Genomic DNA, 18,994 nt, shown 5'->3' on the forward strand with positions numbered 1-18,994 from the left:
TGTGTGTGTGTGTGTGTGTGTGTGTGTGTGTGTGTGTGTGTGTGTGTGTGTTTTTACACTTCTGCTCCCAGTTCGATCACCCCGGTCTCTATAATGGGAACCAGTTTATCCTCCACCTGAACCAGCAGGATGGATTTCTCAATAGGGGAGCAAGTGAGAGGGTCACGACTGCAAGGCATCCACCGGTGAATCACCTGCGTGCGCGCACACACGCACACACACACAATTAAAACAACAGCAGAAATAGGTAGAACTTTGTAAACTATAATGATACACCTAGTATAATCAACCCGAAATTTTTTTTTCTTTCACACAGACCTAGTGTGTTGTGTGTGTGTGTGTACTCACATGTCCCTCCATGCCCTCCAGGGGGCCCCAGTCTCTCCAGCAGTTCGGCCCCGCCCTTAACCTCATTGACTCATCAGGCCACAGCAGTTCCTTACGCTTCGACAGATTGATTACATCCAACACCTGATTTACATCCACTATCTAACACACACACACACACACACACACACACACACACAAACAGTAAAACTTTACATTTATATATTCATTTGGCATAGCCCTCATCCAAAGCAAATTACATTGATCTAATTTATAAACTGAGCAGTTGAGGGTTAGGGGTCTCGCTCAGGGGCCCAGAAGTGCCAGATCAGTGGTACTGAAATTTGAACTCTTGACCTTCTGATCAGAAGTCCAGCGTCGTATTCACTGAGCTACACATTTCCCCTTCTGTTTAATTTCGCAAACAATTTAATAAAATCAAATTTAGAGCCGTAAAACTGCATCCAAAAAAGATTCAGAAAACAAATCCAACATTCGCTCACGCATTCTGACGGCTCGTTATCCTAAGATCCAGAATGAGCTGTGATCTGGGTTTAATCTGCTTCATCTTCAATTAATCCAGATTATTACATCCCACTTTTACTCTGATTCAGATTCATCAGAATCAGATACAGAAGGTTCATGTACAATCAGGTAAAATCAGGTAGAGTCACCTGAGAAACTAAATGAGAAACAAGCTCTAAAGGCCAGAAATGTTCATCCAGAACTCTGTAAAATATTTCCATTTAAATACGGTCAGAAAAAGAAAAGAAATAAAAACGTGTTGATGTAATACAGAAAATGAAATCACTTCATCTAGGTCACTGAAGATCTGCTCATAGATCAAGAGGACAAGAACCACCAAAATAAATCAATTAACAATTAGCATCATTTAAAAAATTAAAAGTATTGCTGCACGATTCATTTAATCACAATCGCGATGTCAGCTTGTGCGATTATATGATGGCAAACGTTGCGATCTAATGAAATAATTAAGGGCATGTGTAGACGCACAGTTTCTGAGAAACGTTTGCAGATTTTCCACGGCTCAAACAAAACAAAAAACCAGAAAGTCTCAGTTTAGGCGGTGCACATGTGGCGTGTGTGGACATGTGATTTGCAAACACTGAAGCCAAAAATGCTACCTGTTAACTGGCTATATTTTAGCTTACCTGGCAACCTCCACTTTCCCACACACATCACCTTACACGCCTTCAGCTCTGCCCAGTATATATCTGGGCAAGATACCTATTGTCACCCCCATGTCTCTGCCCTTCCCACCACAATGCTCCACTCCCACACCAAACAAATCTTTAGCAATCTTTCATAAAAAATAAAAAAATAAAAATTTGTGCAAAATGTTTAAAATATCTTACTTTTGTGAAAATGTATATTGTATACATTTGTAAGTATAATGTAGACTTATTTAATTCAGCTGTACCTTGCAAAAAAAAAATATTTACATTAATACAAATGTTATTTCATTTTGTAAAAGAAAATATTCATTTTGAAAACCTTTTCTGTTTTACAAATAAACATTTCAGCATTATCACTCATCTGTATGCAATGTCCTTGATAACCAATCAAATGGACTCATGAAACCATTTATTATATCGCATATGACAGTTTCCCCAAATCGTGCAGCCCTACTTAAAAGTACAAAAAAATGCTGTAAAAAGACTTCGCTCTCTCTCCCTCACCTGTACTCTGTAGGAGATATCCTCTCTCCTGGGCTGTTGGTGATGATGATGATGGTCGAGCAGGCCAGCGAGTGTGTGTGTGTGAGTGAGTGTGTGTCGCTTGCACAGAGTCGGGTCGGCGTTGCTGTTGTAACGGAGCGATGACGACTGGCTCGCTACAGAAGAACGGGTGGGAGAGTGACGCACCAGAGAGGAGCGCACAGATTGAGAACTCTGACTGGTGCCTAATGAGAGAAAAAGAGAGATTTATAGTAGCAAGTAATACACCTGGGACTGTGTGTTTGTGTGTGTGTGTGTGTTACCCAGTGAATGTGGAGTGGGAGTATGGTGAATGCTGGTCACTCTATGGTGTGTGTCGTTTATATTCCCAGAGTTTCCGATGTCACACTCCTCCACATTGCCTCCGCTGTTACACCCTGCTCCACAGCCTTTACGCAACCTGTACACACACACACACACACACACACACACACGATTAATAGCATCACAACACACACACACCCAAACACACACAGGATCAATAGCACCACCACAACACAACCTGCACTATAAGTAGAGCGCACACACACACAAACACACACACACACAAACAGTAAAACTTTACATTTATATATTCATTTGGCATAGCCCTCATCCAAAGCAAATTACATTGATCTAATTTATAAACTGAGCAGTTGAGGGTTAGGGGTCTCGCTCAGGGGCCCAGAAGTGCCAGATCAGTGGTACTGAAATTTGAACTCTTGACCTTCTGATCAGAAGTCCAGCGTCGTATTCACTGAGCTACACATTTCCCCTTCTGTTTAATTTCGCAAACAATTTAATAAAATCAAATTTAGAGCCGTAAAACTGCATCCAAAAAAGATTCAGAAAACAAATCCAACATTCGTTCACGTACCCTGACGGCTCGTTATCCTAAGATCCAGAATGAGCTGTGATCTGGGTTTAATCTGCTTCATATTCAATTAATCCAGATTATTACATCCCACTTTTACTCTGATTCAGATTCATCAGAATCAGATACAGAAGGTTCATGTACAATCAGGTAAAATCAGGTACAGAGTAACCTGAGAAACTAAATGAGAAACAAGCTCTAAAGGCCAGAAATGTTCATCCAGAACTCTGTAAAATATTTCCATTTAAATACGGTCAGAAAAAGAAAAGAAATAAAAACGTGTTGATGTAATACAGAAAATGAAATCACTTCATCTAGGTCACTGAAGATCTGCTCATAGATCAAGAGGACAAGAACCACCAAAATAAATCAATTAACAATTCGCATCATTTAAAAAATTAAAAGTATTGCTGCACGATTCATTTAATCACAATCGCGATGTCAGCTTGTGCGATTATATGATGGCAAACGCTATGATCTAATGAAATAATTAAGGGCATGTGTAGACGCACAGTTTCTGAGAAACGTTTGCAGATTTTCCACGGCTCAAACAAAACAAAAACCAGAAAGTCTCAGTTTAGGCGGTGCACATGTGGCGTGTGTGGACATGTGATTTGCAAACACTGAAGCCAAAAATGCTACCTGTTAACTGGCTATATTTTAGCTTACCTGGCAACCTCCACTTTCCCACACACATCACCTTACACGCCTTCAGCTCTGCCCAGTATATATCTGGGCAAGATACCTATTGTCACCCCCATGTCTCTGCCCTTCCCACCACAATGCTCCACTCCCACACCAAACAAATCTTTAGCAATCTTTCATAAAAATTAAAAAAATAAAAATTTGTGCAAAATGTTTAAAATATCTTACTTTTGTGAAAATGTATATTGTATACATTTGTAAGTATAATGTAGACTTATTTAATTCAGCTGTACCTTGCAAAAAAAAAAATATTTACATTAATACAAATGTTATTTCATTTTGTAAAAGAAAATATTCATTTTGAAAACCTTTTCTGTTTTACAAATAAACATTTCAGCATTATCACTCATCTGTATGCAATGTCCTTGATAACCAATCAAATGGACTCATGAAACCATTTATTATATCGCATATGACAGTTTCCCCAAATCGCAGCCCTACTTAAAAGTACAAAAATGCTGTAAAAAGACTTCGCTCTCTCTCCCTCACCTGTACTCTGTAGGAGATATCCTCTCTCCTGGGCTGTTGGTGATGATGATGATGGTCGAGCAGGCCAGCGAGTGTGTGTGTGTGAGTGAGTGTGTGTCGCTTGCACAGAGTCGGGTCGGCGTTGCTGTTGTAACGGAGCGATGACGACTGGCTCGCTACAGAAGAACGGGTGGGAGAGTGACGCACCAGAGAGGAGCGCACAGATTGAGAACTCTGACTGGTGCCTAATGAGAGAAAAGAGAGATTTATAGTAGCAAGTAATACACCTGGGACTGTGTGTGTGTGTGTGTGTGTGTTACCCAGTGAATGTGGAGTGGGAGTATGGTGAATGCTGGTCACTCTATGGTGTGTGTCGTTTATATTCCCAGAGTTTCCGATGTCACACTCCTCCACATTGCCTCCGCTGTTACACCCTGCTCCACAGCCTTTACGCAACCTGTACACACACACACACACACACACACACAAGATTAATAGCATCACAACACACACACACCCAAACACACACAGGATCAATAGCACCACCACAACACAACCTGCACTATAAGTAGAGCGCACACACACAAACACACACACACAAACAAACCCCACCGTCCCACATACCTGTGCCACGTGTTGATGATGAAGTTCCGAATGCTGGCAATGCTGATGGCTCCGCCAAGAGTATGTGTGAGCTGTGTGTGTGTGTTGCAGTAGGAGGTGGTCAGGGGGGAGACGTAGATGGGATAACCGATCGGCTGGTCACATGACGAGTTGATCATATTCCTTAGCGCCTGCTTGGCGTTCTGGATGCTTCCGCGCTCTGGGTTTCTGTTCCGCAAGAACACCAGCTCCTGCTGCTGCCCCGCCCACAGGCCACGCACACACTCCTGATTCACCTGCGTGTACGCATACACACACACATTTAAAAACACAGTCGACAACTAACATATCCATCTCTCTCACTCTGTGTACCTTGATGACTCTGAAGCTGAGGTATCTGCGGTTCAGCGTGATGATCTTGTACTCGTTGGTTCCCTCGTTGAGAACGTGGCGTAGCGACAGGAGCGATGGCGCGTTGGACAGCACAGCGCTACGCCACGCCGGGTCACCCTCGTGCGCTATGACCAGCGTCCGCTCGTGAGACGTGATTGCCTCGTACAGAACCGCCGGCTCGTCATACTCATCTGGAGACGTGAAGTGATCCTGAGACAGACTGCAATGTTAGCAGTGATACTAAACTTGTATATATAGAAATACACACACGCACACACACCTGATGCAGTTTGAGGGAAATGCGTATTCCAGGGACGACGACTCTCCTGAGCAGCTCCATGTCGGCAAATATCCACTCGTCTCGCACAGACGAGATCCGGAAATCTCCTTTAAAAAGGGCGTGAAGGCCATAGAGGAAGGACTCCAGATTACTAAATACACACACACACACACACACACACACACACACACACACACACACACACACACACACACAGATTTACATGAACTAAATCAAGTTCTCATTTATTGGAATATGTTCAGAACAAACAGCTGTTTGTGCCTCTGTGTGCGTGTGCGCATGCGTGTGCGTGTGAGAGACAGTTCCCCCACCTGGACATGTGATGAGCTGCAGTGCCGAGCGCTCTCCTCCCCAACACACACAGCCCAAAACACAATGACACCAAAGTAGAGTCTTTCTCACTCTCCAGTGGCTGAAAACACAAACCGATGGAAGACACAGTGGTTTAGTGAGATCTGCTCTAAAAGTGTCCTCTGTGTGTGTGTGTGTGTGTGTGTGTGTGTGTGTGTATATCAACACCTTTTGTCTCTGAGAGTTACAATACTGAATCCAGCTGAGATAAACAGAACAAAAACTATCTCTAGAGATTCCAGCCAGTCTGTGGTCGTAATCCTCGTCAATGTTGGGGTTAAAGGTTGGGTCAAGGTCAACATAGTTCCTCTCACTGCAGTTCTTCAGACCTTCCATCATGGCATCATTGGAGAGCCACTCCTCCAGCTTAGGAGATGCAACCACGTAATAAATGATTCCCTACACACACACACACAGGAGACACAAACGTGTTTACACAGAGTATAATCAGTAAATAGCACACAGACAACTTCCTAAAGACTTACTAAAAAATACATATAGTGTGCAAATCAGCAATATTTAAATGATTAGATTTTCTATTTGATTTGTGTGTGTGAAGAGTGTGCATGAGTGTAATAGTAGTGAGTATGAGAGTAAGTATGTAACTTTACCTTGACGTAGTAGGTAGTAAGGATCTGGCGGAGCTCGTAGACCTGCAGCATGGCTCCTGCGCTGTTCTCCGTGATGCTGTAACTCTGTAAGGTGTACTTGGACAGTAGGACTTCCCAGGCCAACCAGCGCTGAACAAATGCAGCGTTAAAGGACAGCAGGTGGGGCAGGTGACCTACATCACAGCAGCAGCAGCCCTCGTCCTCCTCCACACCCTCTGTAATGGCCTCCACCTCCCTCTGCTGGCAGTATGTACCTGCACAGACATGTATACAGGTAGTCCCGACTTACGACCCAACTTGAAAATATGGTTAGTGAAGACATGGCCTATCCTACATCCTATATCTGTTCACGGCAGCGGGCACGTGGACGAGCGCCGGTTTGCAAGTGGAGGGCGGCGTCAGATGCGCTCGGTTTCATTAAGGAGAGAGACAAGAGCTAAAATTGGCCTTTGAAAGACCTAAAAAAAAAAATACATGCGCTAACACCAAGACAACTGAACTCTATTGACCGCTGGCGAAAGTAAGGCATCTCACATAGCGGGAGATGCGTACAAAGTTCAGTATGGAAATAAAAAATGTAAAAAGTTTTTATAATCTATCGTCATCGTCAGATTGAAACATTTTACGTCGAACCATCTTAACTCGGGGACTACCTGTATATGCATGGTCGCACTCGATACCGTGTGTTTTATATTCCGTTGAAAACTTACTGTTTTTTTGCTAAATATGTTGATTTTAATCTGAAACACATTATTTATAGTGTATGCGATCATAAACTAATGTCATATAGCAGCTGACCAATCAGCATGCTCCACACAGCTCACACACTCTAGTAATAAAATAAACACTCTTTATAACCACATACATTCTCTTCATTCATTAAAAATAAATATTAAAGAGATGTCAAGGCTTTTTCCTATGTATTACTTTTGAACCCTGCAATTTTCCCCTTTAGGAAATAAGAATCTGATTTAATATTTTTATTAGGTTTAATGTATTTATTTAAGATTCTGAGGCCAAACAAGAGCCTGATAAATACACACACACACACACCTCTGAACTCAAGGCCGCGGAGCTGAAAGGTGACAAGGCCATTGCCGATCTCGATGAGGTGAACGAGTGCATTGAGGTAATCAGAGGCCATGATGAAACAGTCTCCGGTGCTGAAGGTTCCCCAGCGGCCCAGCAGCAGATCCCCACACAAAGAGTGCTGCAAAGAACGGGTCAGGTGCTCGTAAAAGATTGAGTTCAGGTTGTTATCATCTGAACCTGAGAGACAAAGAAAGAGAAAAAGAAAGAAAGAAAGAGAGAGAGAGAGAGAGAGAGAGAGAGAGAGAGAGAGAGAGAGAGAGAGAGACAAACAGAAAGAGAGATTAATCCAGGAAGAGAAATGTATGTATGTATGAAATGATATTACAGGTGTGTGTTACCTGGGTTCCTGTCTAATTGAGATGCCAGTCTGGTGTTTGAGTGATCCACTCGCTTTGTGCTACACACACACACACACATTAAGAACACTTCATCAGTGGTGGATGAAGTACACGGCCCATGTAGTTGTTAAAATAGAGATACACTTTGTAAAATATGACTCCAATAAAAGTAAAGGTGCTCCCTTTATACTTTCACTTGAGTAAAAGTGCAAAAGTATTTGCCTTCAAATGTACTTGAGAATTCAGGGTACTATGATTTATTATGCCTATAATGTTCCTATTATCATTTTTATCACAATCTCAAAAAACTCAGTTTATGTGAAAAGACTCTAATACCTAATTTTACTCAGGACATCAATGAGTATTAATAAAATATTAATGAGTCAAACACTGATTGATATCCATTAGAATGATCATAAGCCCAAAACCTTCTTTTCAACTACCGTAATTTCCGAACTATTAAACGCACCCAAATATAAGCCGCACTCACTGAATTTTACAAAAGTTTTTATTTTTAACATAAATACGCCACACCTGTCTATAAGCCGCAGGTTTCATTGGTTCACCTGAAAATCCTGAAAAATCCATAAATTAGCTGCTTAGTTGTTTAAGCCACGGGGTTCAAAGAGTGGGAAAAAAGTAGCGGCTTATAGTCCGGAAAATACGGTACTTAAAAAAAGTCAGGAGTTTCTTCCATCATTTCTTCCTCTCTTAATGTTCTGCTTGCTGTTAAACTGACATTGAACTGTATGTTGGTGATAAGTAGATACCAACAAGCGCCAATCAAAACAAGTTCAAAACAGAGCCCGCGCTCTACCCTGATTGGTGGCTTGCTGCGTTTTTAGCCATTCAGAAATAAAAAGGAACAGCTGATTTCACAAAATGTAGTGTTAAAAAGTATGATTTTTGACTTTGAAATATATGAAACAAAGTAAAAGTTTCCCCAATTGGAAATACTTCAGTAAAGTACAGTAGAAAAAGCTACTTAAGTACAGTAACAAATTACGTTTACTTCTTTATTGTTTACCACTGCGGCAATTCATTAACACGAATAAATTGTATGTTTGGGTGAAAGAGCCTTACTTGTAATCTCTCTCCCAGAATTTAACAGGTCGGACATAAGACGTGATAAAGATGGCACTGCCCAAAAACGGGTTGAGAGGAGTGGAGAACACGGCTGACACCACTGCCTGCACAAACAACATGGCTGAATCTGACGGAAGGGGTTGAGTCAAGGACCTCAAACAATCTGGTATTTAATACAGGGAATGATGAAGATTTCAGTTTTGAACAGAAGACACACACACACACACACACACACACACACACACACACACACAAACACACAAACACAAACACACAAACACACACACAAGAAGGATACGTGGTACAGCAAAGGGCTGCGCAAAGGCGTGGAAGGCTGAACCCCAGGTAATCTGCCACGGAGCGATGTAGGTGTAAACAAAGCGTAGCTTATTCAGCAGCTCCCACAGCTACACCCCACACACACACAGAAACACACACACTCACATCTATGAGCAATAACATACATCTAATGATAAGTCCAAATAATGAAGGACCAATTATGATGGATTAATATGACTTTGTATATATCAGGCATGTGTGTGTGTGTGTGTGTGTGTGTGTGTGTGTGTGTGTGTGAGAGAGAGAGAAAGCGAGAGAGAAAGAAAGAGACCTTGCTGAAGATGATGGACACAATGAAGAGGTTGAGTAGCGGTGTTTCAGACAGGTGTTGATAGTCAAAGGTGAAGAAGAGGACGGTGAAGAGCACAGTGACGTACTGAGAAGCCGGACTACTGAAACAGGAACGCAACAACTTCAACCCTGATATGCTCAGCACTACTGCTCCCACTCTGAGTGAAGGGAGAGAGAGAGAGAGAGAGAGAGAGAGAGAGAGAGAGAGAGAAAGAGAAATGTTAGTGCATTATAATTTAATGACAAACAAGAACAGAGTGAGGTCGTGCAGGTCAGACGTTAACAGAAGTGGAAAGAGTATTAAAATATTCTACTCAAATAAAATTTTTTTTTATTTTAGTGACATTTTACTTAAGTACAAGTAAAGTTAGCAATCTAAATATCTACTCAAGTAAATGTAAAAAGAAGCTAATTTATAATTTACTCAGTAAAATTTAGTATGAAGGGGGATGTGGTTGGGGATCCTAGTGTAGTTTGAAATGGATAAGGGGATATAAAAAGTAGTTGTTTTTAACTGAGGAACACCTTTACAAATGAAAGTGCAATGAAAGAAAACACAGTCCAGTCTAATGCACTTTCGCAGCAACAAAGATCTCCTTTTATAATGCCAATTATAATAATGAGAGAAATCGCAAATGCAGATTCAGAGTTTAGATGGTGAGCACATGCATTGAACGACTTTAGATTTCGCGGCTTTGCTTTCAGCTGGGTCTGCATTACTGGTGTCAATCTTGTACGTCTCAATCATTCTTTCTTGTGAGTTTAGAGTGTTTGTTCTCCGCCCATCAATCAATCATTAAAACGTTTTAGAAAGTACACAAATAAACTACTCAATTACAGTAACGCGAGTGAATCATATACTGATCATTGGGAACACACATACGCACGCGCATACGCACACACGCACACACACACACGCGCACTCACTCTGTGGTGAGTTTCTTGGAGCTGGCGAGTTCCTGCGCGCTTCTGCTGAGTTCATTAAGGATGACGAGAGGATAAAGAACGTTCTTTTCCACAAAGATCAGCCACAGATGGAGCCACTCAAACCACATCACATGAGCCGCACCTACACACACACACACAATTTTTTACAGACATTTCATTTATGTAAATGTATACAGTATAATATAAACTGTCAACAAAAGAACAGAAGAATAAAATAATAGATAGAAGGATAAAAGGATACCGCAAAACAGAAAAGTATACACCCCTGTGTGTGTGTGTGTGTGTGTGTGTGTGTACTTCAGTGTGAACTCACCATGAACCTCGAACTGGTAATACTCTCTGGTTTTCAGCAGCGGGTGGGAAAAACAGTACCAGGGCAGCTGTTTCCTCATCTGGGGCAGAAGATAGTGTGTGAAAAAGCCCACAGCACCAACCAACACGTACAGCACATAACTCAGGAACGGCTGAGGTACAGAGACATGAAGAGACACAAAGAGAGACAGAGAAAGAGAGAGAGTGAAAGTGAGACATGAGAAAAGACACAAAGAGAGACGGAAAAATTTAGAAACATCGCATCAGTGTTACATCCTCTGACATGTAAACAGTTTGTGTGTGTGTGTGTGTGTGTGTGTGTGTGTGTATATACACCTGCAGGGCGAGAAAGACGGTGCTGACGTGAATGGCGAAGTAGAGCACAGCGAAGAGAACACACATGATCACATCAGACTGCAGCCTCTCGTTCTGCGCACACACAAACACACACACAGGATAAAGATTTACATTACATTAAACAAACTGTGTGTGTGTGTGTGTGTGTGTGTGTGTGTGTGCTCTCACCACAGAGTTTTTAAGTTTCTCAGGTAGAGGGTCCTGCACATCAGAAAGAGGATCCTCCGGGTTTTGATTCTTCGACACACTCGGAAGAACTTTCGCCTGAACCAGAGAGCTAAAGCACAGAACACACAGCTTACACACTGAGTCACGCTAACACATTAACGCTAGTACTTTAGATCTCGGTCAGGCTAACATGCTATCGCTCGTAAACAGACCTTTTTTTCACTAACAGTTTATTACACAAGCTACACCCTCGTTCTCATTTAAGCTAATTTTCTGAGCTAATACTGATGTTTCATGCTAATGTTGTTGTACTGACTCTACAAAGGATCCTTACAAGAGGACGGTGGGGTCGCTGCTCTGGCGACTGAGATGATAGGATACAGCAACGAGCAGCCCGCAAAACACGGAGAACAGCACTGGAATATGCTGAGGGTCCCACGGTTCCTACAAACATAAAGACAGTCAGACAGACAGACAGACAGACAATTAAACTCATGCAAGATGTCTACATGTCTTATATGAATATATACACACACACACACACACACACACACACACACACACACACACACACACACACACACAGAACAGAGAGAGAGAGAGAGAGAGACAATGATGAAAATTAGATTCAGGGTTATTTGATACCTGCAGGGATCCATAGCAAAATCCGTACAGCATCACCACAGTAACCACACTCCTCACCACACTGTATATGGATGAGGGAAGACTGGTACATGCTGTATGAGAGAGAGAGAGATATAGAGAGAGAGAGAGAGAAAGAGAGAGAGAGATTTTCACTTGCATAGAAACCAATTGATAGTTTGAAGATGTCATCATGAGTGTAAAAGCAATCAACCAATCAGCAGCTTTTATTTCAACTCCCTGTTTGTCCACTTGCATCGAAACCAATTGATAGTTTGATGATGTCATAATGAGTGTCATAGCAATCAACCAATCAGTAGCTTTGATTTAAACTCTCTGTTTTTCTTACTATCCTTAAATAAATTCCCTTTTACATCATTTTACACAGTTGATGAATGTTTGTGTGCATGCATTACCGTTCCCTCCAAACATGTGGATGTCGATCTGCTCGAGCAGGTACATCAGGAACGTGTTGACCTGAGGGAGGAGACCAGCGAAGAAGATGACAGGAAAACACAGGATGAAGACTGGGGAGAGAGAAAGAGAGAGAGAGAGAAAGAAAGAGAGAGAAAGAGAGCGATATTGCATTTCTATGTTAGTATTAGAGGTCGACCGATTGATCGGCAGGCTGATTAATCAGGCCGATTTTTGGCATTTTTTAATTAATGTGCAACGGCCTATTGTGCTGCAAATTAGGCCAATTATAAGACACATGCATCTGTCACACCAAAACGTGTGTGTAGCGCTCTGCACTTGCGTGACCTAACATAACTCTCCCTTACAAACAAGTGTCTTTGAGGAAAACTGAAAGAGCTAGAACTGTAAATATATAAAGCAAGCAACCCCCCTCTCATTTTAGTGAGCCTTCACACAACTGTGGTTTAGGCTACAGGTGGGCACTGGTACAAAAACCTGGTAACCAGTACACTGGTTGTAGAGGCTTGTGTTTAATAATTGTTCAATTTAAACAATTTTTAAGCAATCACGTTTTATTAATTAAGAATTAGATTTTCTGAGATGAAGGGGAAAAAAAAGAAAATCGATCAAACATATCAGCATCATATCTGCCCTGATTTCTAAATATCGCCAAAAACCCATTTCGGTCGACCTCTAGTTAGTATTATCAAAATGATATCAAATTTAACTCCTCTATCACCTTTCCTGTTCATTCCTCCACCTATCACTTCATCCTGCTATTAATTCGTCTGGCTAACTGTCTATCATTCCCTCAACATCTCTACTCTTCACTTTGTGCGTACCGATGACAAGGTCACGTGTGGATCTGAGCAGCATTGATGAGCTGAGTGTGACTCCGTACAGTGTGTGTGTGTTTGAACTGGAGCTCACACTGCCATAGTGGAACACACAGATCAGAACACAACACACACAGAAATACACCGGCCTGCTGTACGCTATGATCCGGTTGTGGCCCTGAGAGAGAGAGAAAAACAAAGACACACAAAGAAAGAGAATTGCATTTATAATGCAATAATAAATACATTCACTTCCTTTTTTAAATTAAGATGAAAGAAAAATTTAATTATTTAAATAAGAAATGAAAGTGTGTGTGTGTGAGAGAGAGAGAGAGAGAGAGAGAGAGAGAGAGAGAGAGAGACTCACATGTCGAGGAGAGGATGAGTCCGGTTGAACACTCTGAGGAGGCACAAAGTCAAAACAAAGTGTGTGTGTGAACTTGGGCCACATGGACACATGGTGATGACAAAGCAAACACAAACTGCTTGTGTCTTTTATTTGTCCTACAGTGTAACTTAATGGCAGCAGATTGTGTGTGAGAGTGAGTGTGTGTGTCTGTGTGTGTGTGTGTGTGAGAGTGAGAAAGAGAGAGAGAGAGAGAGAGAGAGAGAGAGAGAGAGAGAGAGAGAGAGAAAGAGTAAGAGTCACACCTTTAAAAGTGAGTACTGGCAGCTGGCAATGACGAGGCAGAACTGAAAGACCCAGATGTCGGTGAAAAAGCCGTGAATGAGCAGAACCGATCCCAGGAACGCCACCAGCACCGCCAAAACCACGGCCAGAACATTCTCTAGAATCTCACGGTTCCTCAAAAACACACACACACAAAATTAAAATCACACATCACATGGCTATGTTTCTATATTTAAACCTCTGTGTGTGTGTGTGTGTGTGTGTGTGTAAGTGAGCTAATGTGTTAGTCATAATGATTTTAGAACTGTAGACAGTGAGACAGGTCTGAAACAATAGAAAGTATATACATGTCCATCTGTGTGTCTGTCACTCTGTTTGCTTGTGTCTGTTCACCTGTCTGTGGGTCTGTCTATATGTGTGTCTGTCTGTAAGTTTCTGTCTGTGTCTATTTGTCTGTCTGTTTGTATGTGTGTCTGTCTGTCCACCTGTGTCTGTCTGTATGTCCATCTGTCTGTCTGTGTATCTGTATGTGTCTGTATGTCTATCTGAGTGTCTGTGTGTGTGTCTGTCTGTATGTGTCTACTTGATAGTCTTGCTCTTAGTTTCCTGCCTGTTTGTCTATCTAAACATAAGCACATCTATTTGTCTCTCTGGCTTCCTGCCTGTGTGGCTGTGACTGTTTATTGCTTTATTACACTGTTTGTGTGCGTGTGTTTGTGTGTTACCTGTCAAACAGTGCGAGCAGTGTGAGTCTGTCAAAGCGCAGACCCACCCACAGATACGGCAGCAGGGAGAAGCGATAGTACTGCTTGGCCGTGTGTGTGTTGGTGTGTGTGTGTGTGCGAGTGTGTTTATGCGTCGGCTCATGTGAACTGTGCGGGGCCTCCTGCAGGTCAGAATTTATATCACCGTCCTGCTCCAACAACTCTGTGTCCATTGACAGCAGACGATTAAGACGGATCTAAAACACATACACACACACATACACACACAGTGAAATAAACACACACACACACACACACACACACACACACACACACACACACACACACACACAGTCAGATGTAAAACCAGACAGCTCCAGTGTGTGTGTGTGTCTCACCAAGTCATGAGGGTAAAAACGAACAGAGGTAGAACTGGAGAGGTGAGAATCTGTGTCCCTGCAGAGAGACAGACAGAAAATAGATTTTACCCATTACATTTGCTTTTGTGTGTTTTGTGTGTGTGTGTGTGTGCATGTGTGTGTGTGCATTAAACACTCACCACACGTTGTTGGATGCTCGTCTTGTCGCAGGTTCAAAGTTAACGAGAGACACGTCGCATCCTCCGACCTCATACAAAGAGGGAGTCAGTTTACCTGTTAACACACACACACATTAAATGAAGACAGAGAAAGCGAGCAAGAGCGAAAGTAGAGAAGACCTGACCCCAGTGTTAGCAATGTTGTCTATCTGGTGTAATGCGTACCGAAGTCTTCATGCAGGCCAACAGTGGACGCTTTATCCTGAAAAGCCTCAAGGTGTGCACTCCCATTCCTGACCAGCAGGGAGGCGCTAGTGCTCATCTGACCTTTGACTTGTGACCCCGAGGAAGCCTGAGACACCTGACTGAGTGCTTCCTGAAGACTGAAAAAGAGAGATGTTTAAAAAAAAAAGTGAGCTATAAAATAACAAACAGGGTGAAGATCTGGAGAGTAAAACCTGAGTGGCGATGCTATAATTGAGGGGGTGTTGCTCCCGGCGTTGTGGCGCCTCCGTACAGCCTGGCGCCGAAACGTGCTGCGCTCTCTCCTAAACGTCACGCTGTCCTCGTTTACCGACGCTATAGGTGAGAGAAGAACACATCGTGTGTGTCGGTGATGCTGAGTGGACAAGGTCAACTGTGTGTGTGTGTGTGTGTGTGTGTGTGTGTGTATACCCTGGCTGTGTCATGTGTGTCGGTGATGCTGATTGGACAGGGTAAACTGTGTGTGTGTGTGTGTGTGTGTGTATATAACCCTGGCTGGGTCATGTGTGTCAGTAATGCTGATTGGACAGGGTAAACTGCATGTGTGTGTGTGTGTGTGTGTATACCCCTGGCTGGGTCATGTGTGTCGGTGATGCTGATTGGACAGGGTTAACAGTGTGTGTGTGTGTATACCCTGGCTGGGTCATGTGTCAGTAATGCTGGTTGGACAGGGTAAACTGTGTGTGTGTGTGTGTGTGTATACCCTGGCTGGGTCATGTGTGTCAGTGATGCTGATTGGACAGGAAAACTGTGTGTGTGTGTGTGTGTGTGTACCCTGGCTGGGTCGTGTGTGTCGGTGATGCTGATTGGACAGTGTAAACTGTGTGTGTGTGTGTGTGTGTGTGTGTGTGTGTGTGTGTGTGTGTGTGTGTGTGTGTGTGTGTGTGTGTGTGTGTGTGTACCCCTGGCTGGGTCATGTGTCGGTGATGCTGATTGGACAGGGTAAACTGTTCCTGGATCGTGTAACTGACTCCAGGTGACTGGCTCGACCCAGTAGCGACACAGCATCCAGCACCTCTCCTTCTTTTGCTTCGAGATCGGATTTGGAGGTGCTGAGGGGTTGGGGGTCGGATGGCGCCCCCAGGTGCTGTGGATCATTGGTGCACTTACGTAGCTGAACTTTGGCACTTCCTGAACTGGCCGTACGCCGAGATGCTCTCTTTTTCCCCCTCTCTCTTTCTTTCTCTTTTTCTTTTCTCTGGGACATCACTGGGGCGTGGCTTAGCTCTGTCCGATGGGCAGAGTTGAGACTGGAAGCATGGCTGAGCTCGCTCAGGTCACTCGAGTCCTCGTCGTTTTTAGCAAAAACGGCTGAGCGAGGTTTTGCGATGCCGCGGAAGCAGGTGTAGTCATGGTAACGGGCAGCATCAAAACTGCTAGCTCGTTTCTTAGCGCTGCGTCGGCGCCCACTATGGCTGGCATCAGAGTGACTGGCTGATTTGGACTTGACATCCTCTTGCTCCTCCTCCTTACCTGGGTGGGTGGGGTCTGTAGAGGCTTCTGGACTTGTCCTTAGCCCACTCTCTTCCTTTTTAAACTCCTCTGCTTCGTGGCTAGTGGTTTGTGATGCATGTTTAGGAGTTGCATGTTCATTATTGTTAACTGTTTTGGGGCTAATTTCATTAGCGTGAGGGTTTTTATTGCCCTCTCCTGAGGTTATGCTAGGTTCGGTTGTCCCGCCCTCATCAAGTGAGAGCGATATGAGACTCTCGACATGAGTGGAGCTAGTCTGTTCACTATGCAGACTACTTAACGTGCTGTGTGTGTCACGGTCCGTCCCGCTGCAGTAACTCTCTGTTGAGCCGCTACTGCGTGTACTCAGGCTCCGCAAACTTTCCACGCTTTTTTCTCCGCGTCTCTTTCTCCTGCTTCCGCCCGAAATCCCACCACGAAAACCCTCCGCCTGGTACAGTCCGGATCCACCTTGACATTCTTCCCCTGTCTCTCTGGAAACGGACCGGGCCAGTTTGCGCCGTTCCCTTTTATGTTGCTTACAACAGTCCAGTCCTGAAGTTGAGGGAACGGCCATGTCCCCGTTCTGTAGCGCCCTCTGCAACCGAGGCGTCTCAAGTTCACACACGGGGTCGAGTCCACTGCGACGAGAAGGGGGGTAGAGGCCAAAGTCAGGGAGGGAGGGATCTGGAAAGGCCGAGCTCGACGTGCGAGGGAGGCCACGAGGTCGAGACGACTCTTTCCGGAAAGACTGGGAGTGCGCAGGGATTTCTGTGTCGCAGGAGGACAGGGATTGGCTGAAAGGGTGAGGGGTGGAGCTGTACAGGTCCTGGGCCAACGAGGTGGACGGCTGCATAGAGGCAAAGGAGTCGTTGGAGATGAGGCCATAGATCTTTGGCTCTGATGTCAGATCTAAACGAGGAAAGGACACAAAGGTTAAAGATACAAATAAAGAGTGATAACACCGACTCAAATATACTAATAATACGTCTACACCATGGGACCCCTAGGGTGTTTGAGGGGGTACTGCAGGGTTCCGCTAGTTAATGTTGAATCACAAAAAAAATGTATAAAAAAAAAAAAAACATGGGTTACATGTTAGGACACATGGCACTTCTCCACCTTCCGCTTAAAGATGCCCTACAGGTGCTCAATAGGGTTCATGTCTGGAGACATTCTTAGCCACTCCATCACCATCACCTTCAGCTTCCTCAGCAAAGCAGTGGTGTGTTTGGAGTCGTTGTAATGTTGGGAAACTGCCGTTGGGTGCAGTTTCTAAAGGGCGGGCATCATGTTCCGTGTGGGAATGTCACAGTACATGTTGGAATCCATGTTTCCCTCCATAAACCGCAGCTCCCAGGTACCAGCAGCACTCATGCAGCCCCAGACCATGATGCTACCACCACCATGCTTGACTGTAGACAGGACACAGTTTTCTTTGTTCTCCTCACCAGCGTGTCAGCACACATGGTTAACACCATCTGAGCCACATCAGACCACAGGACATAGTTCTAGTAATTCATGCTCTTAGACAGGTTGTCTTGAGCAAACTGTTTGTGGGCTTCTTGTTAGCCAGCTTCAGAAGAGCTATACAAGCTACACATTGACCACTCTAAAATATATCCAAGTTTCATTTCTATAGTATTGTCCTTTGAGCAGATATACTAAAATAGTTGCTGAGGGGTGTACTCACTTTTGTGTAATGCTGTAATATAACTAGCGTAATATGATTGGTTTCTATTAATATCAGTGGCTATGTTTGATGTATCATCACCTTGTTCCTGACTACAGCTCGGTGCTAAACTCAGGCTGAGGTCATCCGAGGTCTTTCCAACATCACCTGCTGACAGAGAGTGAGAGAGAGAGAGAGAGAGAGAGAGAGAGAGAGAGAGAGAGAGAGAGAGAAAGGACAAGGGTATCAGGAAGGTCAGAATTAATCACTCATTCTTCTTACTCCAACAAACACACACATCACATTAGCAGTAGAGCATTAACACATACACATCACATCAGCAGTAGAACATTAACACACACACACACACACACACACACATCACATTAGCAGTAAAGCATTAACTACCACTCTATTACTCAGTCTCCCTATCTCACTATCTCACACACACACACACACACACACACACACACACACACACGCAGAGTAGATGTTAACACCAGGTCTGATCAGAGCCTGGCAGTGAAGAAGGGTGTGGCCTAATAGGGTTCTAATA

At 43.6% G+C, this 18,994-nt stretch overlaps 1 protein-coding gene across 1 annotated transcript; it reads right to left on the bottom strand.

Annotated features, from left to right (window-relative positions):
* pcnx1 (pecanex 1) lies at nt 1-16,559 on the bottom strand. The gene is made up of 31 exons (XM_046862313.1): nt 16,217-16,559; nt 15,509-15,629; nt 15,276-15,433; nt 15,072-15,165; nt 14,911-14,968; nt 14,534-14,769; nt 13,829-13,982; nt 13,545-13,577; nt 13,184-13,355; nt 12,341-12,451; nt 11,928-12,019; nt 11,617-11,726; nt 11,283-11,391; nt 11,094-11,186; nt 10,759-10,909; nt 10,425-10,566; nt 9,478-9,655; nt 9,166-9,274; nt 8,865-8,994; nt 7,782-7,840; nt 7,405-7,620; nt 6,352-6,605; nt 5,909-6,139; nt 5,701-5,801; nt 5,369-5,519; nt 5,068-5,298; nt 4,717-4,991; nt 4,413-4,549; nt 4,114-4,337; nt 349-489; nt 1-194 (listed from the first exon to the last, which is right to left on the bottom strand). The coding sequence occupies exons 1-31, from the start codon at nt 16,410-16,412 to the stop codon at nt 54-56; spliced, it is 4,608 nt and encodes a 1,535-aa protein (XP_046718269.1). The 5' UTR covers nt 16,413-16,559; the 3' UTR covers nt 1-53.
* Nucleotides 16,560-18,994: the final 2,435 nt, after the last annotated feature.

The sequence above is a fragment of the Silurus meridionalis genome, chromosome 2 (assembly GCF_014805685.1).
Source record: "Silurus meridionalis isolate SWU-2019-XX chromosome 2, ASM1480568v1, whole genome shotgun sequence".
NCBI classification, from domain to species: domain Eukaryota; kingdom Metazoa; phylum Chordata; class Actinopteri; order Siluriformes; family Siluridae; genus Silurus; species Silurus meridionalis.